This window comes from Kryptolebias marmoratus, linkage group LG11, assembly GCF_001649575.2.
Source record: "Kryptolebias marmoratus isolate JLee-2015 linkage group LG11, ASM164957v2, whole genome shotgun sequence".
Taxonomy (NCBI): Eukaryota; Metazoa; Chordata; class Actinopteri; order Cyprinodontiformes; family Rivulidae; genus Kryptolebias; species Kryptolebias marmoratus.
This window is the reverse complement of record NC_051440.1, coordinates 14,738,940-14,766,918: the sequence shown is the minus strand read 5'-3', so window position 1 is coordinate 14,766,918 and position 27,979 is coordinate 14,738,940. Positions and strand designations below refer to the sequence as shown.

The 27,979-nt window shown below is 42.2% G+C and overlaps 5 protein-coding genes across 7 annotated transcripts; 2 read left to right on the top strand and 3 right to left on the bottom strand.

Moving 5' to 3' along the window:
* Nucleotides 1-630: 630 nt before the first annotated feature.
* On the top strand, nucleotides 631-8,948 carry znf592 (zinc finger protein 592). Its single transcript, XM_017406209.3, has 9 exons — nucleotides 631-794; nucleotides 1,217-3,426; nucleotides 3,843-4,021; nucleotides 4,113-4,286; nucleotides 4,381-4,540; nucleotides 4,782-5,042; nucleotides 5,718-5,830; nucleotides 5,920-6,058; nucleotides 6,174-8,948. Exons 2-9 carry the CDS (start codon nucleotides 1,237-1,239, stop codon nucleotides 6,663-6,665), a joined length of 3,708 nt encoding a protein of 1,235 aa, XP_017261698.1. The 5' UTR covers nucleotides 631-794; nucleotides 1,217-1,236; the 3' UTR covers nucleotides 6,666-8,948.
* A 1,055-nt stretch (nucleotides 8,949-10,003) lies between these two features.
* kti12 (KTI12 chromatin associated homolog) lies at nucleotides 10,004-13,812 on the top strand. Of its 2 annotated transcripts, none has more exons than XM_017405652.3 (9): nucleotides 10,004-10,252; nucleotides 11,182-11,233; nucleotides 11,314-11,366; nucleotides 11,442-11,497; nucleotides 11,589-11,668; nucleotides 11,756-11,915; nucleotides 12,053-12,115; nucleotides 13,019-13,087; nucleotides 13,591-13,812. In XM_017405652.3, the coding sequence occupies exons 1-9, from the start codon at nucleotides 10,102-10,104 to the stop codon at nucleotides 13,732-13,734; spliced, it is 828 nt and encodes a 275-aa protein (XP_017261141.1). In that variant the 5' UTR covers nucleotides 10,004-10,101; the 3' UTR covers nucleotides 13,735-13,812. The 2 variants fall into 2 exon arrangements, with proteins under 2 accessions (XP_017261141.1, XP_037834368.1); XM_037978440.1 differs by lacking the exon at nucleotides 10,004-10,252 and adding an exon at nucleotides 10,263-10,668 and having other exon boundaries at nucleotides 11,111-11,233.
* A 1,247-nt stretch (nucleotides 13,813-15,059) lies between these two features.
* Nucleotides 15,060-17,406, bottom strand: ch25hl1.1 (cholesterol 25-hydroxylase like 1, tandem duplicate 1). Its single transcript, XM_017405675.3, has one exon. The coding sequence runs from the start codon at nucleotides 16,337-16,339 to the stop codon at nucleotides 15,323-15,325; it is 1,017 nt and encodes a 338-aa protein (XP_017261164.2). The 5' UTR covers nucleotides 16,340-17,406; the 3' UTR covers nucleotides 15,060-15,322.
* Nucleotides 17,407-17,632: 226 nt separating this feature from the next.
* si:dkey-24l11.2 (uncharacterized protein LOC100034462 homolog) lies at nucleotides 17,633-22,551 on the bottom strand. 2 transcript variants are annotated; one of them, XM_037978439.1, is made up of 12 exons: nucleotides 22,308-22,551; nucleotides 21,330-21,450; nucleotides 20,848-21,243; nucleotides 20,512-20,571; nucleotides 20,342-20,394; nucleotides 20,101-20,245; nucleotides 19,017-19,369; nucleotides 18,710-18,938; nucleotides 18,496-18,613; nucleotides 18,038-18,261; nucleotides 17,844-17,956; nucleotides 17,633-17,738 (listed from the first exon to the last, which is right to left on the bottom strand). In XM_037978439.1, the coding sequence occupies exons 3-12, from the start codon at nucleotides 21,139-21,141 to the stop codon at nucleotides 17,669-17,671; spliced, it is 1,659 nt and encodes a 552-aa protein (XP_037834367.1). In that variant the 5' UTR covers nucleotides 21,142-21,243; nucleotides 21,330-21,450; nucleotides 22,308-22,551; the 3' UTR covers nucleotides 17,633-17,668. The 2 variants fall into 2 exon arrangements, with proteins under 2 accessions (XP_037834367.1, XP_017261126.1); XM_017405637.3 differs by having other exon boundaries at nucleotides 20,848-21,450.
* A 1,263-nt stretch (nucleotides 22,552-23,814) lies between these two features.
* LOC108230004 lies at nucleotides 23,815-26,368 on the bottom strand. Its single transcript, XM_017405756.3, has 5 exons — nucleotides 26,016-26,368; nucleotides 24,838-25,022; nucleotides 24,645-24,755; nucleotides 24,377-24,518; nucleotides 23,815-24,296 (listed from the first exon to the last, which is right to left on the bottom strand). Exons 1-5 carry the CDS (start codon nucleotides 26,125-26,127, stop codon nucleotides 23,965-23,967), a joined length of 882 nt encoding a protein of 293 aa, XP_017261245.1. The 5' UTR covers nucleotides 26,128-26,368; the 3' UTR covers nucleotides 23,815-23,964.
* Nucleotides 26,369-27,979: the final 1,611 nt, after the last annotated feature.

Below are 27,979 nucleotides of genomic sequence, written 5' to 3'. Positions count from 1 at the left end.
CACAGTGACTCATTATGCATCATTGTCTGTGATGCTTAGTAATATAATGCGCTTGCTTAATGATTAAATGTATCTGAGCTTGAAATGAGAAGAAAAGGTGGAGCTCCTGTTTTTCTTTTTTTACTGCACTGTGATCATAAAGTGACAAAGATCGACAAACAGTGACTGCAGCAAAGAAACGGAGTACGGTAAATAAAGGATTAATGAACACTCTGAGGGGCCCTATTTTTTCATTTCTCCTTGAAACTTTCACTAAGAAAAATGAATCAAATGATTTGGTCTTTTTCAAAATGCACAAGGATTTGTGATTATTTGATTGCTTTTTTGTTTTGTTTTTTTGTCAGGGACTTTTGTAGAATTGGAAAGCTTTAGTAAAATCCTGAATTATAATGCAGAAGTTACATGAAGTGTGAATGGCACAAAAGGGGAAGCACCAGTTTTAGTGTTATAGCAGCTAAGTTTCACAGTTGATTAACATTAAACAAAACTTAATCACTCTTGACTGCTTAATAGAAGACAAAATATTACAACAATTATGTTAGATTTTTTTTAAAAGAAGGGAAACAGTAAACTATTTTTGGAATTTGAGCTGTAGACTTCCCTGAGCCTGTAAGGCAATGCAGAGGGCACGAGTAACCCAGGCAAGGAAGAGGAAAAACAAGTTGACGTTAGCATCGGTTAGCTTAGCTTAGTTTAGCTATGTAACCCTAAACAGCCTGGTGAGCACTTAGCGCCCACTGTTAAATGACTACATAGCTAAAGTGTTAGACAATTAGTCGCAGTAGGGTCAAATGGTAAGCACTTTCTATGCATCTGTATTTAAAAACTTTGAGAAGATAGCCTAAATATTTGTGCGGTAGCGTGTTGCTATTATGTTAGCTGGCTCCTAGCTGCACTAGAAACTCTCAAGACAGTCTATAGGTTAATGTTTGACGATGCTAGGAGCTTAAAAGCGTCTGATGGAGTTGACATCGCTCGTGGTATGCGTTTGCGCATGTTTTGCCGCAAAATAAAAGCGAATATAGAAACGCAGAACACATTGACGTGCAGTGTAGTTTATTAGCTGAAGCTAATATGAGCACTGAGGTCGTTTCCTAACTTCTAAACAAAAGTTATGCATCTGTTGTTGTTTGTGTCAGCAGGCTTTTAAGCTCATTTCTTAGGGATCTGTGTGAAGCTGAAATAGAGGTGTAAACATTAAATGTTTTTTTTGTAGGTTTATGAGAATGTGCAGCCATGGGCGACATGAAAACCCCAGATTTTGATGATCTTCTGGCAGCCTTTGATATCCCAGATGCCACCGGACTGGATGCTAAAGAACCCATCCAGGGCAACCATGAGGAGGCAGAAAACCAGCTGAAGCACACAGGGATGTGTCTGGATGACAGCCTGCTGAATAACCAGGCTGTCACGGCCGCAGACATTCCTCTCGTCAGTGTTATAGTGAAAAACACAAGTCGGCAGGAGTCACTGGAAGGTTTCGGTGAGGAGCTTCATTCGGGACAAGCGTTGCAGAATGGATTTAAGGGACGGGATGTTGATCCTGCAGAGCTGGTCAAAACAGACTTTCCCAACTCTTTTCAGTGTGCTTTGAATGGGGAGACTTCAAGAGAGGCTCCGGAGAAAACGCCCGTGCCACAGAAAACTAATGAACCTGCAATATTTTCCCGGTCACCTTCACATTTTAGCCCCGTGTCTAGTCCCGGACTTAAAGACGCCCTGCGTAGCGTAGATAAAATAGTTTCAAAAGAAGAGACGACTTGTTTTTCAGATTCTCCACTTTTAGAGGAACCTTTAGCCCCAGACAATCAGAACAGCTTGGACCTTTGCATGTTTGATAACTCTCCCAACAACACTCAAGGAAGCAGCACAGAAAATGGCGGACACGATGCGCTTTCTGACATCGGCATCAGTAATGAAACAGAAGGAAACCCCGAAATACACAGTGCGTTCCCTTCTTCCAGCATTGATCAGGATTGCAGTGAAAACAATTGCAATTCAGAAAGCACAGTGGATGCTACCGCCTTTTACTCACCTGCCAAATCTCAGACACCTAAATTGTCCTCGTGTCTTGAGGCTCTGGTGGCTCTGAATGCTAGAAAAGATCCTGGTGAACAGACTAATCCCAGAGAGTCATCATCAATGCAGAATGACTGCATTAAAGCTAGCCACAAAGTAACCATGTCCCCAATAAGCCCAAGAAGTCCACTCGAAGTAGTAAAACGGCTCGTCAAACCTTCTGATAGCCCTATGAGCATCTGCAGTGACAGCAGTGGTAAAGCGTCCCCTGCAGTCGCATCCGGGTCGTCTGCAGCCATTCCCAGGGTCAGAATTAAGACCATTAAAACAACATCGGGGCAGATAAAGCGCACAGTCACCAGTGTGCTGCCTGATTCGGAAACAGATGAGATTCACGCTTATGAGTCCTCACCATCACAGAGTATGATCAGTGAGGATTCTTACAGCAACGCGTCTCCCCGCCAGCCTCAAACTGTTGATTGCGTTGTTGGAATGCAAAGTAAAGGGAGAGCCGCTAGCGCAACTTCACCGAAAGTATTACACAGAAAGTCTGAGGAAAAATCGAGGAACGCCGAAACATTTCGTAGCACTAGTTGTTCTGTGAAAAAGTCTGGTGCCCATAAGGCGCATAAGCCAAGAAAGGCGGCGGCGGCAGCAGGCCAGGCACCGAACACAAACCTTCTTCCACAAGCAATGCACTTGGCGAGTCTAAACCTGGTTCCTCACAGTGTTGCCGCCTCGGTGGCTGCACGGCCCGCCTCCCATCCACAGAACTCGCACATCCTGTCCTCCACAGTGTGCAGCACCGTCCCATTGGTGCATCAGGTCAAAACGGCCAACCCCTATCCACGCTCGTTTCTTCCAAACACAGCGGCAGGAACCCTAAACAGACTGTTGACGAGTACCAACCCAGTGCCTGTGTACGTGCCCAACCTGAGCCCCCCTCCCGAGAGCGACATCAGCCTTCCGTCGCACGGATACTGCTGCCTCGAGTGCGGCGACTCCTTCGGCATCGAGAGGAGCCTTGCTTACCATTACAACCGGAGGAGCGTTCACATCGAAGTTGGGTGCACACACTGCGCGAAGACCTTGGTTTTCTTCAACAAGTGCGCCTTGTTGGCGCATGCGCGGGAGCACAAAAGCGGTGGCGTGGTGATGCAGTGCACGCAGCTCCATTTGAAACCCATATCGGAGGAGCAGATGTTTGTGCCTCTGAGTGCCGACGTGGCTCCAGCAGGTCCTCACACCCTGCCGTTACTGTCACCGAAAAGTGAACCAGTCCTGCCCTTGTATCCGGATAACGTCATTCGCCACAGACTTCGTTGTCTGGAGTGCAACAAGCAGTTACCCGACTACAAAGCACTCGCAGGTCACTACCAAAAGTCATCAGACGTTGTGGAAGGGCTGGTGAGTAAATATTCTGCAAATATGTTCCATATCTATTTGTAAATTTGTAAGAAAAACAAACACCAGTGGCTCATTTTGCATGTCAGTGCTTTATTTTTTAATTTTTTGGCAGTATGATGCAAAAATTTAATAGAAAATTCCATCCCCCACCAATTTTCCTGATGATAGAATATGAAACCAAGTGCAATAAACTGGCTGACTTTTCTATCTCAATTTAGTTTTGAACTTTTGACTTATGCTGCAAAGATAACCAAGCGGTATCGTGTTTTAGCTACACAGGAAATGTTTGTATGCTTAGATTTGACTATTAGATGAGTAAGTCATCACCAGCGTTATCCTGCAAAGATGCCGCAGCTAGTTAGTCTGTCGCCCACGTTGTCCCAATTAACCTTTTCTGCTTGGTCTGATCGCTACAGATTTGTAAAGTATGCTCAATGCTGTTACCCAACAAGTGCAGCTTCAGAGCTCACCAGCGCATTCACGCTCACAAGTCCCCTTACTGCTGCCCCGAGTGCGGCGCCCTGAGTCGGTCTGCAGACATACAGAAGCACGTCAGGGAAAACTGTCTGCATTACGCCCGCAAGGCTTGGTACAAGTAAGCAATCGAGGGGAAACGGCGGGCCTTAATGTTTCCCCGGGCGTGCAGCGCAGTGTTGAAATGGAGTTTGTTTTTCTTTTCCTTCCAGATGTCTTCACTGTGATATGGTTTTCAGGACTCTACAAGGACAAAAGATTCACATCGAAGAGAAACACTGTGAAGTCTTTTACAAATGCTGCGTCTGTCCGGTCGCATTCAAGACCTCCGACAGCTGCGAAGCACATCTAAAACACAAACACAGCACTAACAAACAGTCGCCTCTGTAAGTTCATATTACATGACCTGACTGCTAAAAGCTGAGCCGTTTCTTTGGCTGTTATAACAATGTTTATCGTTTTTTTCTTCTTCCGTTGCAGGTTGGTCTTTAAGTGCTCGTGTGAGGCGGTTTTCAAGAAAAAGCAGCTGTTCTTTCAACATTTCCTTCAAAATGCCAACAAACGAGTGACGTGTGTGTTTAAATGTCCAGAATGCAACTCAGTGTTTCCACAAAAGCGGCTGTTAGTGCATCACTTCAAGGTTAGCCACGAGTGTGCTTCTTATAAAGATGTTCTTTGTCATTTTTCAAATGTGCTGCCTTTATGAAATTGCAGTTTGAGTTTTTTTAAACTTCAACATTTCATGAAAATAACCTAGTTTCCTCTTGTAACAATTTTATATTGAGGAAAACATGCATCTGGCATTAAGTTTTCGTAAGTTCCTAGCATGAAGTAGATGGTCCAGTGTTGGTAAATTTTTTTTTTTCCTCCATGCTTTGCAGAGTGTTCACGCAGGGAACATGACCGCAGAGGCCGCAAAGGACACCAAAGAAGAAGACAAGACCGACTGTTACTCAGAGTCTCACTCTCTGCTACAACAGAGGAGCCAGGACGCCCGTAAACTTGCAGACGGTCCCAGAAGGAGGTCAGAGCAGGACGGCAGGTCTCGCGCGAAGCCCAGCGGCTGGACGTGCGGCGAGTGTCTACAGTGGTTCGCTGAGAGGGAGTCCTACGTTTCTCACATGAAGACCGACCACGGAAAGGTCGGTGCCGGAGTTTTTAGACGCACAGTAACAGCTTCACTTTACTTAACGCAACTCTGAGTCGATATGTTAAAACAGGACGTGGCTGCAGCTGCAAGTGTCTGTACTGAAACTACCATCTTTTAAGTGTGATCTGCTAATTTTTTTGTTTTTATGAAAACAAGCTGAGTTTGTATTCAGATTCATTTAACCCTCCCGTGGCCCTTCGGGTCAAATTGACCCAAAGTTCTCTACTTCTCTCTTTATCTCTCTCTCTCTCTTTTGACGGCTTCAGGAGGGTTAAAGCAACTTCGAATCTGTTGGAAACATTGATTTCTGGGAATTTTGGCCTTTCTCTTCAGAAGTATAGCAATAGGATATTGAGCTGTTTGGTCCCCAGCTTGTGTCAGATAACTGTGTTGACATCTGTAAAGAATATTCAGTTCGTCTGCAGTCTGAACTTAACCTGTTTAACAGCTTCACTTTGGAGCTCAGTGTATTGTATTTAATGAAATAAGAAGAAAGTACTACAAAACTGACCAGCACATGCAATCGTAACCCGTTAATTATAAGTAATAAAGCAATAATTTCTAAATGATTACTGGCATTCATGAATCAATGAAGTGACCTCAGTGTCAAGGTCGTCTCATCAGACTTTGAGCTGGTGTTTTTTATTTTTCACCTTTTCTGGGACAGTCGGTGAAGAAGTACCCATGCCGACACTGTGAGCAGTCGTTCATCTCCGCAACCAGCCTGAGGAGACACGTTCGCAGCGAGCATGATGGGAAAAGGAGAATTTACAGCTGTTGGTAAGCGTAGAAAACATCTAGACGTGTTCCGATTCCTCTCGTAACTTGTTTGGAAAACAACCAATCAGCCACACCTCCCCATGCTGCAGGTACTGCACAGATACCAAGACGATATTCACAACAAGCGTGATGTTGAAGAACCACATAAGTCTTATGCATGGAATTAAAAACCCTGATCTTGGTCAAATGCCAAAAACATCTATCCAGGAATTCAAAAAAGCGGACAAGGTAGCTCTTTTTTTGTTTATCTTTTTATTTTTGCTTACAGCTGCTCTTATTATAGCATACTAATGTACCAGATCTTACTGTTCGGTGTTTAAAAGTGTGTGATTGTGATTTCCAGGAGTCTGTGTCAGCGCCGCCCGCTGCGAGCGCTCAGGCCGACGGCCGGGATCGCGCAGGTCCCGAGGCCCCTTCAGCTAAACGTCTAAAAACTCAGTTTCGCTGTTCAAAGTGCGGTTTCGTCACCGCCAGGAGTGCAGAGTTCCAGCAGCATATACCTCAGCATAAAAGAGATGAAAACACTCCTCAGTGCCTTCACTGCGGCCTGTGTTTTACGTCCGTCTTCTCGCTCAGTAGACATCTTTTTATTGTGCACAAAGTCAAAGATCCTGAGGAAGAAAGAGAGGAAGAGGAGGAGGAAGAGGAGGAGGGAGACGTCGGGGGAAAGGAGCCCGACAGTGGGTGGGTTACATCAGCAGATGCTGATGGGATGAATGACTTTGAACCTTCGCTGGAAGGAGAGCCAGAAAATCCTCACTGCTCCGAAACTACGGACTCTAATTTACAGCTAAACACTCACTCTCAGACAGAAGCGGCCACTCTCCAGCAGTGAGAGCCACATCAGCTGCTGAGAATTATATATATATATATTTTTTTTTTTTCCCTCCCCCTGAAGTCCGAGCCACATTTATGCTTCAACGTCAGGCTGACTCAGAGCCATCATCTGTAGATTCCCTTCATAAACGCAGTAACGCCTCGCAGACTTTTAACGGCGGTGTTTGTCTGCGCAGCTAAAAAAAAAAAATGAAAAGCTTGCGTGAATCACGAATATAAAATGTAACGGGCTGTAGCAGAGGCAGTTTGCTCCTAATGCTTCCAGAATAATCATGGCTGTGTCTGCACCCTTTTTTTTTTCCTGCTTTTAAAAAGTTTTTTTTTTTTTTTTTTCTGCAAAGAAAACGCTGGTTAAACGCTCGTTCACGTTGTTCCTTCTGCTCTGGGTTGCATTAGGTGTCTCTGTGCTGAATAATTTATCCGTCATTAGTGCCTCACAGTCTCGTAAAACCACAATTACATTCTAAAACTTTTATTTTCAGCTGCTGTTTGCTTTAGAGAACTCGGCGCCAACACGAACTTGAGGGATCTAAATCGGCAGCGCGGCTCTCTTGTGGTTAAAACTGTCGCCTCAGAGCAAAAAGTCTCCGTTTTATTTCCTGGGCTCCTCGGGTCTGTATGTCTGGAGGAATGGTTCCAAACGCTTTAGCATCTGACCCCCAAAGTAACAACGGCAAGGACCTGAAACCTCAAATATCCCTGATTGAGCTTGACGAATGTTGCTAAAATAGTAAATAAATAAGGCTACAATGACAACACAAAGAGCTTAAACACATACTGTACTACTACTATCATTTAGGACTATTGTTTTTATCTATTATAGTAAAAATATGCACAAGCGGAGATCTCTTGGTCATCAGTCTGGCGTTGAAGCAGAAAAACAGTTTGTTTTTTTTAATAGAAATGGCAAACAAGTATATTTAAGCAAATCTGTATTTTTTGCATGTTAAGTTACAGTAATATGGTAATCTTTTCAGAAATTACTGCACTATTATAGTATTTTTCCCCCCCTTTAATTCCATCCCATCAGGATGCTCAGGAACTTTTGTTAAATCAGTTTAAATGAATAAAACGAAGTAACGGACGTTCACTGTTGCAATCAGTGATGACATTTATATTTTTTTATAAATTTGTTTTGAAGTTTTTAATGCAACGAGTTAATCACCTGAATGGGATTCAAATGGGATATTTTTTGTTGTTGTTGTTGTAAAAGACTATGTTGCACATATTCCTGCAGTTGAAATCAATCATATAGTATATTTTCAGTGATTATGTGAAAGTTATACTCCTGCATTTATTTGAAACACTTAATTGAAGCCTGTGTGAAGTTATGGAAGAAAGCTTCCTGAAGTCCTCCTTTTAGCTATCACAGAATGTTTTTTTTTGTTTGTTTTTATGTTAATCAGACATGTTAATCACGTGAAGGTGTGGGTCTCTCCCTTTCTTTTTGTTGTTGTTTCCACTTTTGTAGTTTTTTTTTTTTCACATCTTGAGTGGACGAAGGAGACGGCGAGGTATTAAACGTGTGCTGCAGCAGGATTAGGGTTAACCCTAAAAATACCTCAAATCGCCAGAAGTGTAATTTCCTAAATGTCAGTGTTGTGTCCGATCGGGGTACATCGTTTCGGGTGACCTGGAGAAGATGGAGAGGGGGGAACGACTGAGATTAGGTTTTATAAATCACAACTTTTGATTGCGCAGTGATTTCATGTGGGAAATCGGTGATTTATAAGGGTGGATGTTTGTTGTTTTCAGGTTCCGAATTCGTTGTGCGTTTTCCACCCAATGTGTCCTACCTCCGTGGTAAATGGCAGTGATTGTTAAATGCCTGAAGACTTTGAGAAGTTGCAGTTAATCTCAGTGCAATGTAAGAGGCGAAATGAGTTCATAAATTTGTATTCTCCCATGGTATTAAATTTTATAAATTATGTTGGGAATGGTATTACGGCTTTATGGTCATATTGACTTGAATAACAAGTACTCTTTTCGACAAAGGTGCTGTTGGAGTCCTTAAATCATCATGCTGAAAGGAACTACTTGTTCGTCATCTATTCGTTTTTTTTTTTTTTGTAATTCTCAAAAAGCAAAACGAAAAAAAAAAAAGAATTTGTACTTTTATACAGTGTACAAGAAAGACTTGTATGTGTTCATGTGGTAACCAGTGAAACTCGGATTCACAGCATTTCTTCGAGCCATTACATCTGTTCAGCATGCAGTGGCCCACGTGCCTTGCTGTTACGTTTACACATTTACAAATAAACTGGTGCATTTAATTATGAAACTGTTTGGTCTTCCTGTCCTGAATTGTAGAAAACGTGAATTCTGTTGACCCCGCTGGCTGATGGGGAGCAAAGTGTTTGGAAGTCGCAGCCGGTGGCTTCGCAGCGAGATCACACACATCTCAAATGAGCATCAGAGCATCCAAAAGGCACCGAGCACACACATATGACTCCAGCTCATTAGGATATTTGGCCCCTCCTGTTTCAGTATAAGAGCCTCTCCCCTTCAGTATGAGGGCTGCAGAGGTTTTCAATTAGGCGGCAAATTAAAGAAGCACTATGACAAAGATCTGCAGAGGAGGAGTCCTGTCTTCTTTCATCCTCATCTCGTATATTGCAATGACAACTTCGATGATGCTTGATTTAACCGAACTGAGAAACAAGATTTCCAAACTCAAGGTGAACCCCAGAGGGAACCTTTGGGCAACAGGTAAGAGATATACCACTATATCTGGCAAAACCTTAGTTTGTTGTTGTTGTTGTAAATTTACCATCTTGCATCCTGAAAAGTGTATCTTTTATTCAAACAGGACATTTTATGGGGAAGAAAAGTGTTGGGGAAAGGTCCTTGATGGAGTCTGCCTTTGAAAGCAGAAACGGTCCCTCCGAGGTTAGGGACGGTGCCGTTCATGGGGAGGAAAACCTGCAGGAGATACTCATCCAGATGTTGAAAAGAGCCATACATACAAAGGAAAAGACATTACACATGTTAGTTTATTATTATTATTATTAAACATTGTTATGATTAACACCATTATTATACACCTCACTTTATGTTTCCTGTTCTTGCAGAGACGGGGGAGATCCTTTTCGAGGAGCATCATAACTCAGACATCCTGCTGATGAAGAAAAGTTTTATTTTCTAAAATAAAATTTAAAAAATAATATTTGTAACATATTTTTTCCTGGCGATGTGGTTTAACATGAGTGATACCCTCTAGGCACTCTCTTACTTTTTGTCGTTTATTCTCTTTTGTTTTAATTAAAAAAAAAGTGCAAGGATGCTGCTAAAGTGTTGTGTTTTAATGGAGTGTTTTTGGCGCCGCCTGGTGGTCGCCGTGCGTATTAATTCCGGGTGAAAGCAGCAACGTGCTGCTCTGGTCGCGGCATTTAAAGGCAGTTTGAGCTAAAACAAAAAAAAAAACGCTTTTAGCTATGCCCCTAATAGTGATGTGTGGGTACCCGTGTAGTGGGAAAACACGGAGGGCAGAAGAGCTGAAGGAGCATTTTGAGAAAAATAGCGAACGACAGGTTCATGTTGTTGGAGACGGAGCCCTGGGCGTCGATAGAAACAGTGTTTACGAAGGCAAGTTCAGCTAGCTTACAGTTTTCATCCAGCTTTTTTTTTTAATTTATTTATTTATTTATTGTTAGCCTGTGCTGCCGACAAATCTCCCTAAACGGTGCTAGCCTCGTACTTTAGCTTTTATGCTACTTGCTTTAGCCGCCCGGAAGGATTTTAATGACGCACTCAGACAGTAAACAAACCGGATTCAAGATGGCTGACTCAATCTGTCAGCCTCTGAGTCAACGCTGTCTGTTAGCAAAATATCTCATGAGCCACAGCATGGATTTTAATGGACGTTCAGGAAATAACAACCGGATGTTCCTCTAAATATGTTTACCTTTTGGAGTCGACCCAATTCAAGATGGCCGCCGCAGCTAGATGATCTTAGAGAATACATAAATGCTTATAATTCGGTCACTTTCACAAATATTGAGGTAAAAATTAGTGTGGTGGTAGCTGAGAGTCATTCACAACACATGCTCCAAGCGTTACTCATTGCACTTGGTCTTTGTTTAAAACTTAAGCACTAACTTTTTGAGCCTCTTGTTTGTCTGTTAGCAAAATATCTCATGAACCACTGGTTGGACTTTAAATGAAGCTTTTAGACCGTAACCATTGGATGTTTATCTACAACTTATTAACTTTGGGAGCCAGCCTAATTCAAGATGGCCGCCACAGCCAACTGACCTTAGTCGACACAAGAATGGCTATAGCTCAGTCAGTCCAACAGATATTTAGCTAACATTTGGTGTGGTAGTAGCTGAGAGTCGTTCACAACACACTTTAGATTTTGCATGAGATCACGCAAAGCAGATTAAAACTCTTAACCAGGAAACGGACGTAAATATAATTGGGCTTGTAAAACTTTTTTGCCAGCTACTTGGAAACTTTTCTCGACCGAAGCCTTGACCCTGCCCTCCTTCTGTGCCTTGTTGGATGCATTACAGATTCTCAAAAGGAAAAAAACGTCAGATCGTCTCTAAAAGCTGAAGTGGAGAGGTGGGACTTTACACATCTGTATTATCAACAGTTGGATCTGATAACGTTACACACATTTCTGCTGATTCTCTCTCCCCCAGGAAGATTAACAAGGACAACATTGTCATTCTGGACTCGTTAAACTACATTAAAGGTAAATCTTGAAGCTTGGAGCGTGATTGATTCCTTTCATTAAACACCTTTAATCGGCTCTAAAATTGTCGCGCAGGATACCGCTACGAGCTCTTCTGTCTCATCAAGCATGCACAGACGCCACACTGCCTGGTTAGTCTGGAAAAAAAGAATTGTTTAAAAAAAATATATATTTGTATATGGCTGCCCTAATTTGAAAATGTCACGCTGTTTTTGGATGAAGGTGCACTGTTTGACTTCAGCTGAAGAGAGCTCGTTATGGAACCAAAGCAGAGACGCTGCTGAGCGGTACAGCCAGGACATGTGAGTGGAATCCCGTAATCCCGCTCGCTGTATCTGTCGGCGTCGAAGTAAGCCCACTTTCTGTTTCTGTCTGCCTCGTTGTGAAAGCTTTGACGCGTTGGTCCGGAGGTTTGAAGCGCCGGATTCCAGGAACCGCTGGGACAGCCCTCTCTTCACCGTGCTGAAGGACGACGGGCTTCCACTGGAAGCCATTTCTGATGCGCTTTTCAAAAGGAAAGCCCCCCCACAGAACCAGTCCACCCAGAGCGTAAGGAAGTTCACTCAAAATGTTTCTACGTTTAGGGCACAAAGTTGCATCACGCAGCACAGAGTGGCAGGGTTAAACTCTGATTCCAGATCAGTAAAGCTTCACGTACCTTTTTTTTTTTTTTTACCCCTCAACAGCAACCCTTGTCTTCTGCAAACTTCTTGTATGAGTTGGACAAAATCACACAAGATGTGTTATTGGTAAGTTTGTGAGTATTATCTCTGTTCGTTTCGTCAATTAGGCTGATTTTCATGCAGCAAAGTCCAGAGTTTAAGACTCAAGGTTTGGATTATGGTTCACTGCGTACTGTAAGGCAGGCGTATGTAGCTCGTTTGGCACGTTTAAAATGAATACTTTCAATTTATTTAAACTCAAGTTGCAAACCCAGCCTGACTGAGAGGTTGTCTTTTTCTTTTTCCTTTTTCTTCTGAATCTTCGTCAATGCCTTGTCTGACACGGACCGCTTTGAAAATGTCAAAATCCCTCCGGTTTCATAACCAATCAAATTTCTTGGAGACAAGTCACGAGGGCGTGATTCGCAACGCTGCTGTCGCCGTCACGTTCCAGGTGTTGGCTTCCATCCCAGTGGCGATGAGGGCCATCAGTCGCCGTCGTTTGTCGCTGTCCATGTGTCGCACTCTGTGTGTCGAGCGCATTTTAGTCTGTAAATGCCTAAAACCCAAAGCCTGACTGCTTTGTTGTTTATGGCATTAAAAACCAACGTACAGAAACCATAATTCATTCAGCTGTTTATATATATATATATATATATATATATATTTTTTTATAGATGTGAATGTGACAGGAGTAAATAATAAACAAACACAGTCGGACAAAAAGCATCAAATAGAGCCGATGGGCATACAGATATTTCTTTAACTGTGTTTATTTCCATTTCTTTTGTTTGCTAATTGCTGTGACCCATTAAGAAAAAGAAAATCACCTACTTTGTCTCTCTGTTTAACATTTTCTGTTGGTGTCCTTTTGGTAATTATTAATCAGCTGATTTGATTCACAAGTAACCAATTTTTAGGCTGCTTCGGTTATATTTGCTTGTCTTTCAAATGTGTTATTTTTAATAAACGTGGTGAAATATCTTTCAGGCAATTTTCAACGCTCAGAAGACGAGCGTTCCCGGGGATCTTGTCTCAGTTCCAGGAGCTACGGAGAAAATATCCTTTTACAAGCAGAAATAAATGACTCGAGTCGCAGCATATCATATCAGTTTCCTGGCTGTGTTATCATTCCACACACAGCGACTGATCTGTGAGTTTGTTTTCCCTCGTCTGCTTAAGAAAGTCACATTCGGCCGCAGACGGGAGGTAAAGGCCTTCCAGGAAGTCATAAAAAGATCTGTATTAAAGGAACGGCAGGACAGCAAAGGTAAAGGTCTCAGCGGTGATGAAATGATGAGGGATGAGATTGGTGGTAGCTGCTGTGACTCACCTCAGAGGCAAACACTTTGACTATTATTTTTAATTTTTTTTTCCGCCCTCCTTTGAACACGTTGGAGCAACTTGAAAGCGCGCGGCCTTCGGTGAGGGATGCATAAATTATATCATCAGTTGCGTTCTGTCGTGTGCCTTAAAGCTTTGAATGAAACGCTGTAATCTCTGGATCAGTTCCCTGTGAAATATCCCGCTAACGGCCTACTGACCTTAACCCAGAGTCAAACGTGGAGCTCGGCAGGAGCGTCAACATGGCGGAGCTGCGGAAACTCCGGCGCCAGTTCATCAGCTACAGCAAGATGCACCCGACTGAAAACACGGGACAAATCGCCAACATGTTTGTTCAGTATTTAAATAAGAGTCTCCACTGATTGTTTTTTTTTTTCTTTTCTTTAAACAGCTGTTCACTTTTTATAGTTTATTTTGTCAAATAAATATATTTAAATGTGTTTTTCATTGTTGTTTATTGGCATCCTAGGAGGATAATCAGTGGAAAAACCTTGGGAGCCATGAGAAAAGGATCATCTGTTTACTCCGGTCGAACCATAATGAGTGTTTTTATTGTGCTTTTATGAAAGCAGCTTCATCTTTAGTGGCACGATTTGGTCCTTTTGTTTTTAAAGGATGGAAATCAAACTCCTACAGAATCTTTAGTGAGCTTTTTTTGTGCTCGTTGAAAAATCAGGTCACACAGAAAACTTGAACATACTAGTTTTAGAAAACATCCCTCACAAACTTTAAATTATTGCAATTAATTGCTTGTTTTAAAAGAAAAATCGAGTAAAAGTATTAAATAGGTCAATAAGGTCTTGTAATAGTTACATTTTACTGCGTATCATTTGACTTTTTTTTTTTAGCTTCAGTTCTTTAATGATTTGACTCCACGGATAAAACAGTAGTCTTCATCAGTTATGGTCCACTTTCCTCACGTAGCAGCTGACTGATTCTCGGGTTCTGTGGAAAGGTCATGATTAGTTAATATCTTACCTGTTGTAGACGGCTCTTTGAATGGCCTCCGTTTGGGTGAAAAGGGTTTAATTCTGACGAGCTAAGGATTCATCTGAGCGAAGCCGAGACGAGAGATTGGATTGCTGTCTGCTTACCATCGATGTAGAATTCTGCGGCGGTTTGCAAGAGCGGGCAGCAGCAGCTAGCTATAGCACCTCGGATGCAGCCTGGGACACGTTTGACAAGAAAAATCACAATATTTTAGCCAGAATAACTGCGTAATGATAAACTGATGACAAAGTGAGGGGTTCTAAAATGGTATCTTAATGAACCAATATTAATTTTGTTTAATTTGAAGTTGCTTTAAGGCGGAAAAAAAAATCCATTTTGGTCTTGGCCCCGCTCAGACTAGCTGTTAGCTTAGCTCCTGATGAGAATTTCTCTCTGATCCTCAATTAAACTGCTGCTTACAGTAAAATAATGACTTTTTATTTACTCTTTCGAACACCACTTTTAAACAAAATCCAAACGATCTTCTAAGATATCTTAAACATTGAGGTCCTGCTTCCTGCTTAATTTACTTATATAAAAAAAGCTAGACTGTTAAGCTGTTTTGACTTAATTCATATCAAAATCTCCTTTCTTCTCAGTAGAATCAGGATCATGTTGCTGACCGAAGCACTTTCAGAGCCTCTGTATTAAGAGGATTGAGAAAACAGGACTTTTATTTTGCTGAGCTCACAGGTTTACCTGGTTCTCTGCAGTGTAACTGTGTGTGCTCACAACACAACCTGAAATAAACAGTACTACAATCAGCAGCATTTCAAATATAATGTATTTATTGAAGAAAAAGTTGCCAAATATTTCAATCAACCAAAAAAAAGCAGGTGGAAAAAACTCAATGACACAATAGTTACTCTTTTTTTTCAATCTAAGGTAATAATTTAACATTGCTTGATATGATTAACTTCTAAATCAGACATATTTACACAATTTACTTCACTTCATGTTTTATTTAGTTCTGGTTTTTTTCTTCAGAGCGACAGCTGTGCCGGAGATGCGATCCCAGTGGCTGAAGAATGGGGCGTAGTTCCTGCTCGGCCTCTGGTGGTGCATGTCGTGAGCCGGCGCGCCACCCAGCAGGCCGAAGGGCACCAGGTGGTTCAGGGCCCACGGCAGGTCATAGCCTACGTGGTCCTCCACGGACAGCCACAGGCTGAAAACCGTCACGCACCATATGCTCAGTGGGTGGCACTTGAGAAGAACCGGGTCCATGTTGCTCCAGAATCCCACGGTCATCAGTTCTGGAATGCTGAGCTGCTCCGTGGACCACGAGAACGGCGCCGTGTATTCGTGGTGGACTGCGTGGACCCAGCGGTAAAGCTGGGGTTGCTTGTGGTGCACCAAGTGCCAGATGAAGTACTGGGTGTCGAACAGGAGGAGAGAAGCCAGACTTTGGGTGACTAACTCGTACAGGGTGGGGGCCTCCTGTGGAAGTGCCGGTGCCGGCAGAAAGAGCATGCCAATCACTACAGCTGGCAGAACGAAGAAAATATGGTTCAGAAAAGCTGCCATGAAGCTCTTAACCATCATCCCCAGCGTTGGCTGCCTGTCTGGTTGGATCTTGTACTTGTGGAAGGAAGGGACCCTTTCCCCCAGAAGGTCCAACGCAGCAAAAGGCAAACTGAAGACAAAGTAGCTGGAAAAGGCGAGCATGACGGGGAGAAAGGGAGACGAGACGAGAGGCCTGTGGTGGAGAAGTAAGTGGTCCCACAGAGGCTGCAGGAGACGGTCCCCTGGCCTGAGGCGTGGGGACGGCAGGGACGGCAGGGACAGCTCGCTGGCGTTCAGCATCCTGGTGCGGAGCTGCTGCTGGCTGATCAAGTCCGGTTTTATACGGCGGGCTCCTGAAGGGACTTTGCTCTCAGTCAAAAAAAAAAAAAAAAAACAGATCAGCAGCTTTCCTCCACACAGCGTTTCGATGTGTACAAAAACAAACCTGCTGTACACAAGATTAACAAAAACCATTCAGCACACAAAATAACATGCTTCAGATAAGAAAGTTTAGCAGGATACGTTTCATTTCACTGTATTAAAAGCAGCGTTTTACACTGATTTATTTATGATCAATAACATTTTAATCAGAATAATATTTCCTAACAGAATGTTTAATGAAAGAATTGGTTTGTTGGATTAAAACAGCCTGACACAAGTCTACATTTTTATTCCAAATCATTTGCAGCGCTGCTCGACAGGACAAAGAATTATTTTCTGTTAGGTGCGTGTCCTTCCTCCGCATCAGATTGGAGGAATTTAGCACATTCCTCGCAGAGAACAGCTTGAACTCTGGGTTCGTGTCGATGCGTTTCCTGAAATGCGCCGCTTGCTTTGTGGGCACCCACCGCCGTCCGGACTTTGACTTCCCTTTTTCTAAAACCAGAACTGGTCCCTCTTTGTGAGAACGACTCGCCTGCTGGGAGGTTTGTTTCACGTCCCGTTTTCAATTTGTGGCCCATCAGCAGATCTGAGAACTCATTAGGTTTACAGTCACTGGGGAAGTAAACGTGGAGGAACTGGTTAGAAGCCAATAAAACAAGCTGCCGCTTTTGGTTCGCCAAGATTTCCATTTTCGCAATTCCAGTTTGTTTCCTTAGATTTCTAAATGTGAATCAAACATGGCAAATGACACACAGCTGACAACGCAAGCCGTAAGAAGCTCCAAACCATGATACTACCACCACCATGTCTAACCTTTAAGGTCTTTAAGATCCAAGTTTATGTTTCCCTATCTTTAAACATAATGTACCCAGGATTTCTCATTGAGTAGCACATGCCATGCTCTCGCAGTTGTTTAGATGAGTTTGATCAATTTTAGATGTTTTATATGAATCAAAGGATATTATGGGTTGTTCAAAACGTCATATTTAAGAGGATCGGCAAACTTTAAACAAATGCCTTCAGACAGATTACCTTTCAAAGATCATATAACTTTCATTTTTAATCGTCTTTCTACAATATTAACCAACTTTTACAGTTAAACATGAGTCAGAATACAAACTCAGATTCTGAGTACAAACTTTTAAACAATACACCCTTTGATTTAAAAAAAATAGCATCGATTACAAGTTCAGTAATCTCAGTATTTCAGAGTTGTTTTAAATGATCTCTTTAATCACAAAGTGTGAAGTCAATTAAGGCCATACATCAGTGGAGTTATTACTGACTGAAATTAAAGTCCATAACCTTCACATTGAGTGATCAAAGGCAGATTTATTGTGAAAATAGATTGTCAATAATATCATAATTTTTTAATCATTTTTGGGTTTTTTTTTTCACAACAGAGCACTCCATCAGCAGTTACTTCTTTTCACTGGCTGCCTTCCTGGAAACCGTTTTGTTGCTGTTGGCGTATTTTTGTCGATCATTTCTAAAAACAGAGAGAGAAAAAAAAAGTAATTAATGAGTATCCGATGATGGAAATGTCTTTTCAGATGATTTATTCCTAATATAAGCAATGCCGACATGTAACTACCTGCTCATTTTGGCCTTGTTCCTGCACCCCAGTCCTCCCTCCCAGTGGCTGGTGCGAGTGCCTCTTGTCATCATGCTCCCGCAGCTGACGCAAGGCTTTCCATTGTTGTAAGGCTGCAAGAGTAAACACAGGTTAGATTACATTCAAAGTCTTAGAAATCTAACGTACGCCAGACTTTATTGTCTTTGCTCCACCTGTTCTTTGGCGCAAAATCCACAAATCATCCTGGTGGCGAGCTCCATGGGGTGGTCCTGGTTCTCGTCGTGGCAGACGTCACAGGGGTACGCCCGTCCGCAGCAGGGAAACCTCAGCCAGCGGTGGCTCTGTTTGTAATGCTTGCACGTTCCCTTGTCTGGCAGTGGCTTTCCCTTCTGCACAGCTGGATCTCTTATTGTTCTGTAATTGACTGCACTTGAACCTGCACAAAGAAGAGGTGCGATCAGATCACATTTACCTCCTTGCTCCGTTAAGAAACGGCAAGAAAAAGCAACGTCTAAATATGTACTACTGCTTCATGTTTGCAACACACCGAGCAGCTTTTTGAAGAATGTTATGAAAGTTAGGTTGGAAAGCTAACTGGGACCATTTCTTCGCTGTAAGATCTTAAGTCTTTGCTGATCCTTTTGGAAACAAACGTTAAGTGCGCTCTGACCTGTTTTGTTCGAAGAGCGGGGCTTGATGTACTGAAATCTTGCGCTCTCAGCCAGGATGCTGAGTTTGCCGTGACATTCTTCACAGTTAAACTCCTTTGTTTGCCCGTAGAAAACATTCTGATGAAAAACAGAGACATAGGTTATTTCACAGGTCACGGGTAAACGGTATATTTTCATCACTGCTCCTCGACAGCCTTTCACAACGTTCATCACCTGTGCAGGGACCTCCTGAGAGCAGCTGAGGCATCCCACAATGAGGTCGCAGTCCTGAAGCACGAGGTCAGCGGTTGTGGCGTTGTGCAGGTCCAAATATCCCAGGACGTCACTGTAACGGTGCAGCATGCAGGGCCTGAAGGCAGCACTGATGTCCGCATTACATTTTTCACACTGAGCTGTGCAGGGTGTCCTTCCAGTGAGCATCAAATCTGCAGTCACCTTACACCTAGAGACAGCACCAAGGGGTCAGGTTTGTGTCTGAGGCTCAGATTGAAAAAAAAGAAAAAACGTTTATGTTTGTTACCTATTACACTGCAGGCAAACAGTAATCTGCTGCGCGACCACGGTGGCTGTGTTTTCGCCCAGCCTCAGCCCCAGCAGCTTCACCTCCGTGCCTCTGCGAGGATCACTGATCTTGATGTTCTCCACCAGGTGACTCGCCTCCTCCTCCTCCCGCTGCTGGCCTTCATCACAGCCCGGCTGCTCCTGCTGCACTGAAGCGTCCTCCCTCCCTGGCCCGTCAGCTGTGGGTTCATCTGCGTCGCAGGTGTCCTCCTCGTTGGAGGCAGGGTCAGAGTTTTCACTCGCTGTCACTTTGAGCTCTTGATACGGGATGAACTGCAGTCCGGCTTTTTCTAAATCAATGTCTTTTTTTAACTGGGGAAGGGAAAATAGATTTTAAAAAGGGAGTTATTTACATGTAGACATTTAGCAGGCACTTATCTAAAGGTACTTCTAAGTGCTGAGTTATGAATAAACTGGTTAACTGTAATAAACCAACAGATCTGTCCCTTCAGAGACAAACAGAATCATGCTGAGGGAAAAGATCATCCAGGGGAAATGGCAGGTGCAACTGGGTATAATCTCTGTAACTGTGATATATGAGGTCATGCATGTAGGTAACTGGGCCAAGGAGGTGGTGCACATTGCAAAGAGGAGCAGTCCCAACCATGAACCTTGTGGCACTCCACGACACTCTAAAAAACATCCGCTAAGGTATGATTAAAACCAAGAAGGTGCTGCGCTTTAAATGCACATCTAAGACAGTACAGATAAAAGAAGGTCACAATTTACTGTACCAAAATCTGCAAATAGATCCAGTGAGATTAAAACTGAGCAACATGCTGCAGATCTGGCTGCATTCAGGTCTTCTGTCAGACAGTAGAGCTGATTTACTTTGATGACAACTTCAAAAAGTGATGCCGATTTGAACCGAGGAAGACGTTCTATCAAACAAACTCTGTCTAACCCACTAATTCAGTCACTGAGGTAGGAATGGGATAACCAAAATTGGCTCAACAAGATTCAAAGTAGGCCTTTTCTGCTTTAACTGTTACCATCTTCAAATGTAAAAACAGAACACAAACAATCACATTTCACAGTCTTACCTGTCTGGCTCCTTCGGTGAACAGCCTCTCCAAGCTCCGATCCAGCCAGCGGAGAAAAGGCCGGAAAAGTAGCTCAAATTTTCCAAGCAGCTGATTAGTAGCGTGTTTAGCTTGAAGCCACTCAACAGATGCCTGCTGTACATGCCTGCATAACCAAATAGTGACAGAAATGTATGTAAATGCTGCTTTTTGCTAAGAATACTCATAAGTGAATGTGAAATAAAAGTCAACGTGTTTTTACTTTGCCATAACTGGTGGTAGTTCTTGATCCAGAGGTATATCTAATGTGAAAATCTGAGAAGCATGCAACAAGGTGAAGGAAAAAAAAGGAGTTATTTCCATGTCAACCATTCAACACTGTATTATAGTATTTTGTATTATTAGAAAAAGTGACCAAAAGTGGTCTTTTACCTCTAGAGGATAATTGTCTGGGAAGCTCACCATTATATCAATTTCTTTCAGATCAAAAGGCTGTAAAATACAAAGTTTACAGAGTCTAAGAAAACACTGCAAAGCAACTGTTACCTACCTACATGTGGCATTTAAATCAGTACAAAGAAGTACATGTAATTACTTGTTTTAGATCAAGTTTATGATGTAAAATGACTTTGAAAGTTTTATTCAGTTTCCCTTACAATGAACAAGCAGCTTAAGTGTGCTTATTCAATAAATGAAGACGTAATTAAAATAAAAAGTCCATTTTCTCAGTGGAAAACAAGAAATAAAAGAAAGGAGGGGAGTTTTTACCCAGTCTGGATCCGTGGCTGCTACGCTGGCCCTGTAATATGTCACCTTGCCGTCACTTCTTTCCTGAATGATCAGCTGATCTTTGGGGAAACGCTTCTTCAGCTGTCTGATCTCAGTGTCTCTCAGCTGCTTGGCTAGATCCTCAGTCACGTCACAAAGCTTCACCTCCTGGTTGCCGCCGGGACGGGAAGCTGGGGAACAGCTCGGCGCAACTTTCGAGCGATTGCCCGGAACGGGCTCGCCCTCCACTGGAAGCAGCTGTGGCGGGTGCCAGAGGCGACACTTGTCCTCCATCGAGCAGTACCCCGACAGAAAGTAGCGACAGGGACGGCGGACGGCTGACGGGGCAACCCTGGGGTTATGGGTAAACGAGGGCCTGTTCCCCTCACGTTGACCCTGAGAGTTTGACGGTGCCGCATCAGACTGGCTGGGTGTCCCATCAACTTTGCTCTCGTCTCTCACATGTAAAAATTTACACTTACTGCCAAAATTACAACGTCGCCCCTGAGAGAAGAAGCGGCACACCTGCTGAGGATGAGGAACCGTCTCAGGTTTACCTTCTTCTGCCTTCTCTTCTCCACCACACTCCATTTTCATTACTACCTGAATTGATAAAACAATGCCATTTCTTAGACAGGAAAAAAAAAAAAGATTTTTTTTTTTCTAACATAGCTACAGCAGGAGACTGTCACAGAAGGGGCAAAACATTCTGTGTTATTTCTGACATGTTTTAATATTAAATCTTTGTGAAAAAGCAATATCTATTGTACTGAGCAAAAACAAAATCTTGATTTATCTTTTTTTTTAAAAAAAAAAAAAAAAGATATTTCATTTCTAAGCAGCCAGACCTTTTCGTAATCGTTTAAAGAGGTTTTTCAAGATTTGCTGTAGACTTTGGCTGCTTTTTTACTCATTTTCAGTCCAGAACCTGACTATTTTCAAAAGAATGTTATTTTTGTTTGTTTGTTTGTTTGTTTATGTCAAGCCACTTAACTTTGACTCCTGAATATTTCAGGCATTAAAGGCTCCTAATCTTAAAAAAAGGGAACCAGTATAGTGTATTAAAAATCCAGACAAAAAAAAGGAAGGGAATATAGTTTCCAGATACAGCTCATCTACTGTAGACAGCCTGACATAGTCCTGCAATTACCCATTTTCCTCGCTTTTTAAACACGTCCCAGTCAGGTACAGAACAAGGGCAAAAAATAAGTGAAGAAGCAGCCAAAGAACAAACAAAAACAAAAAGAACTGAAACACCCTCAGAGGGATTGTTACTGAGATTAGAACCCCTTACAAGATTACAAGAAAGTATGTCTCCACATACATATAATATAATAATAATAATAATAATAATAATAATAATAATAATAATGGAGTTGTTTAAAACCTTAACACAGTACAATACACGTGAAATACTTTTTAACAGGAGGAAATAGGTTTCTGTGAAAATCTATCATTACCTTGATCACCAATCAGGTCGGTGCAGAGCTTTGTTCCGAATGACTTGAGAAGAAACTCTTTCGAAACCTTCCCACCTGTCAGCTGACAAACACCTGTCTTCCTCTTTTAGATTTAGTAGAAGCAACAACCTCAACTGACTTTGCTGCGACTTTTCACCTGCTCTGGAAAGCTTCAAGTATCACCACATACGAGTAAATAATTAGCTAAAGTTTGTTGGTGTTGTGTTACGAAGAACTGCGCATGCTCAGAATCATCCCAACTGATGTTTAGCACACTGACATCATATGTCGGTCGCCACCTACCGACTCGGAGGACTAATGGGAGCATGCGCAGTAAACTATTTTCAGTTTATAGATTTGGTCTTAAATCCGACTGGGGTAGTTCCTTTGTTGCAAAACCGTAAAGCTTTGCTAATCCAGCTGAAAACATGCCAGCATGAGCTGTTTGGTTTAAAGGGAAGCTGGATTTCCTGGAATTTTCTGTAAAAATGCTGAGTTTGCTGCGGTACTTTTCATAATCAAACTCTTTGTTTGTCCACAGAACATATTCAGATGAACATAAAGACAAGAAAGTTATTCCACAAGTGTTTGGTTTAATAAAATACACAGTATATTTTAGTTTCCTGTAATGGTTTTGCACATTGTTCATCGCCTGCATGGACACCTCCTAAGAACAAGGAAGACAGTTCAGTCCTGATCCTGAACCTCAGGGTCTGAATACAGCATTTATGCTGGTGTTACATTTTTCTGACAACACTGTCTTTCTACACAGATATTTTTCAGTATATTGTTACACATAGTACTTTGTGTTTGTTTGATTCAAAATATATTCAATATTATCTTAAATTCAAGTAGGTAAACAATGTCATGGCGTCATTTTAAATCACCCAAATATAAAAATACTTATGATCACCCACAGACTGCTGAAGGATTTTAAAGTGATTTGGCGCCATCGTGTGGCGGAAAATTAGTCCTGCAGGTAGAAACATGCAGGACTAATTTTCTGCTGCACCAACTTTACAAAATCTCTGAATTAAAGTGAATTTGAACTTTACAGTTTTTGTCTTCTCACGTTTAGAACCTGAAAAGGTTATTAAGTGAACTATAATGTAGACATACTTTATCTTCTTTAGACTACAGATGACACCTGAAGCAGAATGGAGGCAAAACCTTTGTGAACCAAGCTGTTGCTGTGGTCCGGGTGGTTTAAATGGTGAAGGATTTCACTGACACACTGCACAGCAAACAAATGCCTTACTTTCGACTGCAAGCAACCCTGTGGTGATTATTTGGCTCTGAGGTTGAATGGATGGTGAAAACTGCAGGAATGGCACTAAAACCTATGGTCATTTCTGTCCGTGTTGACATCTTTTACAAAGAGCTGGCTAAAGTTTTAACTAAAAAGGTCTGATGGTTGTAGATCAGAGAGGTTTCTGTCTCCTTTGGGAATATACTTGCAGATTTTGATGAGGTGAATGCAGGAACTTAATTATATTGTCACAAAAAATATTGGACATAAATGTTTTATTAAATATGCAGACATGTGACAAACATTAGAACAAAAAGTGAAGACAAACATCAAACACAAAAACACTCAAAACAAATAAGCAGGAAGTGCAAATTGTCAGCATAGCGATTTGTAAACTAACTGTCGAAGTTAACAGGGGGGCTCCTGCACGCTGCACGTCAGAGTTTCAGGGCTGCTTGTGTGTTTTTGTCTCCCGATGCACCTCTGAGACAACGGAAAGGACGCTCCGAGCGTCTTAGCTTCAAGACGAAAAGGCTTTCTGTCCACAGCGCCGCTCAGAGGAACCAGGTCTTTCAGCAGAGTGCCTAAAACCTGCGACAGTTCTTCGAGCGTGTGCTGGTCCTCGACGGCATGTAAGCTGTCCATGAGCTGTTTGGTGAGTTTGATGCATTTCTTCCTCAGATCGGACTTTCTTGCTCGCTTGGGTGGAGGCAAACCTGATTCTGAGGTCAGATCAGTCTCTGTGAAGAAAGAAAACAGGCGCCATTATCCTGCTGTGTTTAAAAACACACGCAGATCCTTATTACAGCTGTGCCCTTACCTTTTCTCCCGTTTGCATGTCCTGCATGCTCGCTTGAATGTGTGACAGCGTAGCGCGTTTCCCACACAACTGGATCTCTCTCTAAGGCCATCCTTAGCATCTTAGAGGCCGTCTTCTTACTCCTTTCTGTGTTATCATCCACCTGGAATTTTAGTTTGGTGATTAAAGACAGTCAAAGGCCTATTTTTTTTCAGAAATCGTTAATACTTAACAGATTTACTATTATGTCAAACTAAAAAAATTTAAACATTTCTGTCCCATCACCAACCTTGAATTTAGGGAACGTTGCGATCTTGCTGATGGATATGGCTGCTGGACATCCCACCTTTTTTGTGGTCGCTCGACGAGATTTTTGGCTGCCGAAACTCTGCTCCTCCAGCTTCTCAACCCAGAGGAGAATCAGGACATAATGTAACGTCTCACTTGGGTCAGTATCATCTTTTGTCCAGGAGTGAACTCACCATCTTTCGAGCCTTTTCCTTGAAATACTTCCTCTTCTGAGAAACGGCGAGGTCTTTGCCTTGGTGGCAGACGAGCCTTTTTGATCCCACGAACAGAAACGGGATTCCGGTGAACCCGATGGCCGGCATTCCAGAGCCGCCGGCCCACTGCCAGTGGACCCGATTCCTGGGTAAAGGCTGCCAGTCTGTGAAGCAGATTCAGCATTTCACTTCTGACTCAAAACAAAACTTTATTTAGAAATATTTTCTTTATGGGAACACATTAGGAACGCTTTAATTCCTTCAAAAACATTCTTTTGTTTGAAATCTGGTGTTTTACTACCCGTAACTAGTGTTTTACTTCTTCTAGATTTTAGCCCCCCCCCCTTTTTAGCTTTTAGCCGGTGTTCGGCTTCTTCTAGCTTTAACAACTCAGCTTCAGCAAAATTTCATCCAAGTCATTCAGCATCCACGGCATTTTTGCAGAAAAAAGCAATTAGTCTACTTAAGTTACAGAATGCTTCTGATCTTTATGTGAAGAGATCTGTACTGTCAAAATAAATCAAGAAATAATCGAATTCATCTCATTTACAGTAACTGTTATTCGCCATTAAAGCAGGAATAATCTCAAGTTTTGCAGGTTTTACTATAGATTAAAGAATTTCCTATATACTTACACGTGTGTTTATTATTTTATGAATCTAAAGAAACTGTTTACACCCAGAATAAAGGTTTCATAAAGCCACAAACTAAATCCTTGACCTCACTGAGATGATCACATCTACATGAGAGTTATCTGAGGTTTTCACTTTATTTTCTGGGTGAAATCTCAAGGCAAAAGAAAACAGTAAAACCAGATTTTGGTGTTTTTACCCCAACAACAATAACATTTAGTGCAGGCTAGTTTTAGCCTTTATTTTGATGGTTATTTCCAACATTTACAGGAGTACTCATTTATTTAGGGTCACTATTTTGTAATCTGGAATTAGAGCAATTTATAACGGAATACACTGTAAAACATGAAGTACTAATTTATGTTAAATACCCAAGTTTTTACATCTATAGTGCAGTACTATACAAACATACAGTACCATAGTAGTAATTTTGGCAAACTAACAAGCTAATATGAAATACAAGGACACTATTGCATTAACTTCTTATATACTTTTAATGGACTAAAATTTGATTCAAAGTTGCACCTTTGTCATTATAATGTCGGTCCACAGAAAAGGTGATAAACTTTGTCACCGACTGCTCCTCCAGTCTCTTAATGAAGGCGTCGACGTCCGCTGAGCTTTCGAGCAGGCTCATATTTCAGCGGAAGTAAATTCAGCGAGCAGAGATGAAGATCCGATCAGATCCGATCAGAAAACCCATCAAGATGTTCAATGACAGGACAGCTGCCGTCCCGCTGATCCAATCTACCGCCTGCCTCAGCCATGTTAAAAACGGATCCGAGGTGGAAACAAACAATAGTAACAGGAAGTGAGGAGAACTCCGAGGGGACGTTTGTCTTTGTCGCCCCCTACTGTCTGGGAGGCCACACGGGCGACTTCACAACCGGCGTTTGCCCGCTTTCCTATTGAAATCTAACAAAGTCGTCGGCGTGTGATAGAGGCAAACAAACAACCATAAAAACAAATGATTTGCTGTTTACTTTATGCTAAAATAGTCGATTTTTTTGTACCCCTAAAGCAGGAGTGTTAAACTCCAGGCCTCAAGGGCCACTTGTCCTAGAGGCTTTAGTTGTTTTTCTGCTCTAGCACACCTGATTCAAATGGTTTATTTACCTCCTCACCAAATCACAAAGTTATCCATAAACCAGGTGATTTTAAGCAAGAAAATATATAAACCATGCAGGAGAGTGGTCTCCAATGAACCGACTTTGACACCTGTGCCCTTAACAGTTAATTTTTGCATTATAGTTATGTTTCAGACTAAGTGTTTTTAACCTTAATTAGTGCCTTTAAGTTTTTTCCTCATTTAAAGGGAATAAACATGCATGCTACTGGACAGTTTGGCTTTGTGTGCACCACACTGATCATACACCAGAGAAAGCAAAAACAGCTGTCTGGAGTGCTCAGAAAGAGATATCCACATTTAAGGTAAAGGCAAGACCATCTCCAGCCAGCTTCATGTTTCTGTCACAAAATTTGCAAATATTACTGAAAAGTATAAGGTTCATGGGACTGTAGCCAACCTCCCAGGATGTTGACGCAAGAGGAAATGCAACCCAAGGTTGATCAGATGTGTTGTGGATAGGCGTAGCTTTAGATCACGTGGTGTTGATAGTGATTATAGATCACCTGTTGCTCACCTGGTGTTTTTTCTTCTTAGTGAGTGGGTGATGGGGGAAGTCTACTTTTTGCTGACCGCCTTAAGCTTGTACGTTTTTTTGTCTTATGATCACTGTTTGAACCGGCGGATCCGTTTTTAATGCTGCCTTTGGACACGGATTTTTGTTGTCCACTGATGTTCTGCATAAAAATAAACGTTTCAACTGCAGCGTGGATTTGAGTTTTGATCAGCTGGCGCGTCAACGAGGATTCCCCCTATTCAGCTGCTCAGCGACTTTGTTTGACAGTCGCTAATAAGATGGATTAAACTATATCTGGTTACATGTTATCCAATTCAGGTCAAAACAGGTCCGGATTCACACTCAGTCACACACAGTCCAGGTTAGTGAAGGTATAATTCAGTTCAGTCAGATTCAGTAGATTATAAAATGCAAACAAATTAAAAGCTTTCTATCTAAGAATAGCATTCAGTCCCTCGATCTTGAATATACATGGGGCAGCGGGCAAAAGTGAAGAGGAATGACAGGAAGAAACCAGGATAGAAGACAATCATATCAGCTGAGACCTTGTGACAAATAAAGTATAGAGCTGCAGCCTTGTGACCAAAGCATTAAACATGTGAACTGTACTGCTGTCATTCTGCTGTGGAAATTCTATTGTATCAAACCAAGAGAAAAACTGGAAAACCTATCTTTTACTGTTGCCAAAATAAATACAAAATAAAGAGCTAATTTCCACAATATTTTTGGTCAAACTTATGAAGAGCCACATGCAGCTCCTGGGCTGTGGGCCACAGACCCACCTGTCCCAGGTGTCTGACATCACTGGATTTATTTATTGGTGCACTGGAATATTTCATTACATAG

What these genes read in the sequence shown, in the direction of transcription:
- znf592 (XM_017406209.3), top strand. Translation starts at nt 1,237, where the DNA reads ATGGGCGACATGAAAACCCCAGATTTTGATGATCTTCTGGCAGCCTTT. An exon ending in GCCCGCAAGGCTTGGTACAA is followed by an intron (nt 4,022 to 4,112) that starts GTAAGCAATCGA and finishes TTTTCCTTCCAG; the next exon opens with ATGTCTTCACTGTGATATGG. An exon ending in ACTAACAAACAGTCGCCTCT is followed by an intron (nt 4,287 to 4,380) that starts GTAAGTTCATAT and finishes CTTCCGTTGCAG; the next exon opens with GTTGGTCTTTAAGTGCTCGT.
- kti12 (XM_017405652.3), top strand. Translation starts at nt 10,102, where the DNA reads ATGCCCCTAATAGTGATGTGTGGGTACCCGTGTAGTGGGAAAACACGG. An exon ending in CTAAAAGCTGAAGTGGAGAG is followed by an intron (nt 11,234 to 11,313) that starts GTGGGACTTTAC and finishes TCTCTCCCCCAG; the next exon opens with GAAGATTAACAAGGACAACA. An exon ending in AGAACCAGTCCACCCAGAGC is followed by an intron (nt 11,916 to 12,052) that starts GTAAGGAAGTTC and finishes ACCCCTCAACAG; the next exon opens with CAACCCTTGTCTTCTGCAAA.
- ch25hl1.1 (XM_017405675.3), bottom strand. Translation starts at nt 16,339, where the DNA reads ATGGTTTTTGTTAATCTTGTGTACAGCAGGTTTGTTTTTGTACACATC.
- si:dkey-24l11.2 (XM_017405637.3), bottom strand. Translation starts at nt 21,444, where the DNA reads ATGAAAATGGAGTGTGGTGGAGAAGAGAAGGCAGAAGAAGGTAAACCT. An exon ending in TCACCGAAGGAGCCAGACAG is followed by an intron (nt 19,370 to 20,100) that starts GTAAGACTGTGA and finishes TCCCTTCCCCAG; the next exon opens with TTAAAAAAAGACATTGATTT. An exon ending in GATTTTGCGCCAAAGAACAG is followed by an intron (nt 17,957 to 18,037) that starts GTGGAGCAAAGA and finishes TTACTCTTGCAG; the next exon opens with CCTTACAACAATGGAAAGCC.
- LOC108230004 (XM_017405756.3), bottom strand. Translation starts at nt 26,127, where the DNA reads ATGAGCCTGCTCGAAAGCTCAGCGGACGTCGACGCCTTCATTAAGAGA. An exon ending in CAACGTTCCCTAAATTCAAG is followed by an intron (nt 24,519 to 24,644) that starts GTTGGTGATGGG and finishes CTAAAATTCCAG; the next exon opens with GTGGATGATAACACAGAAAG. An exon ending in ACATGCAAACGGGAGAAAAG is followed by an intron (nt 24,297 to 24,376) that starts GTAAGGGCACAG and finishes CTTTCTTCACAG; the next exon opens with AGACTGATCTGACCTCAGAA.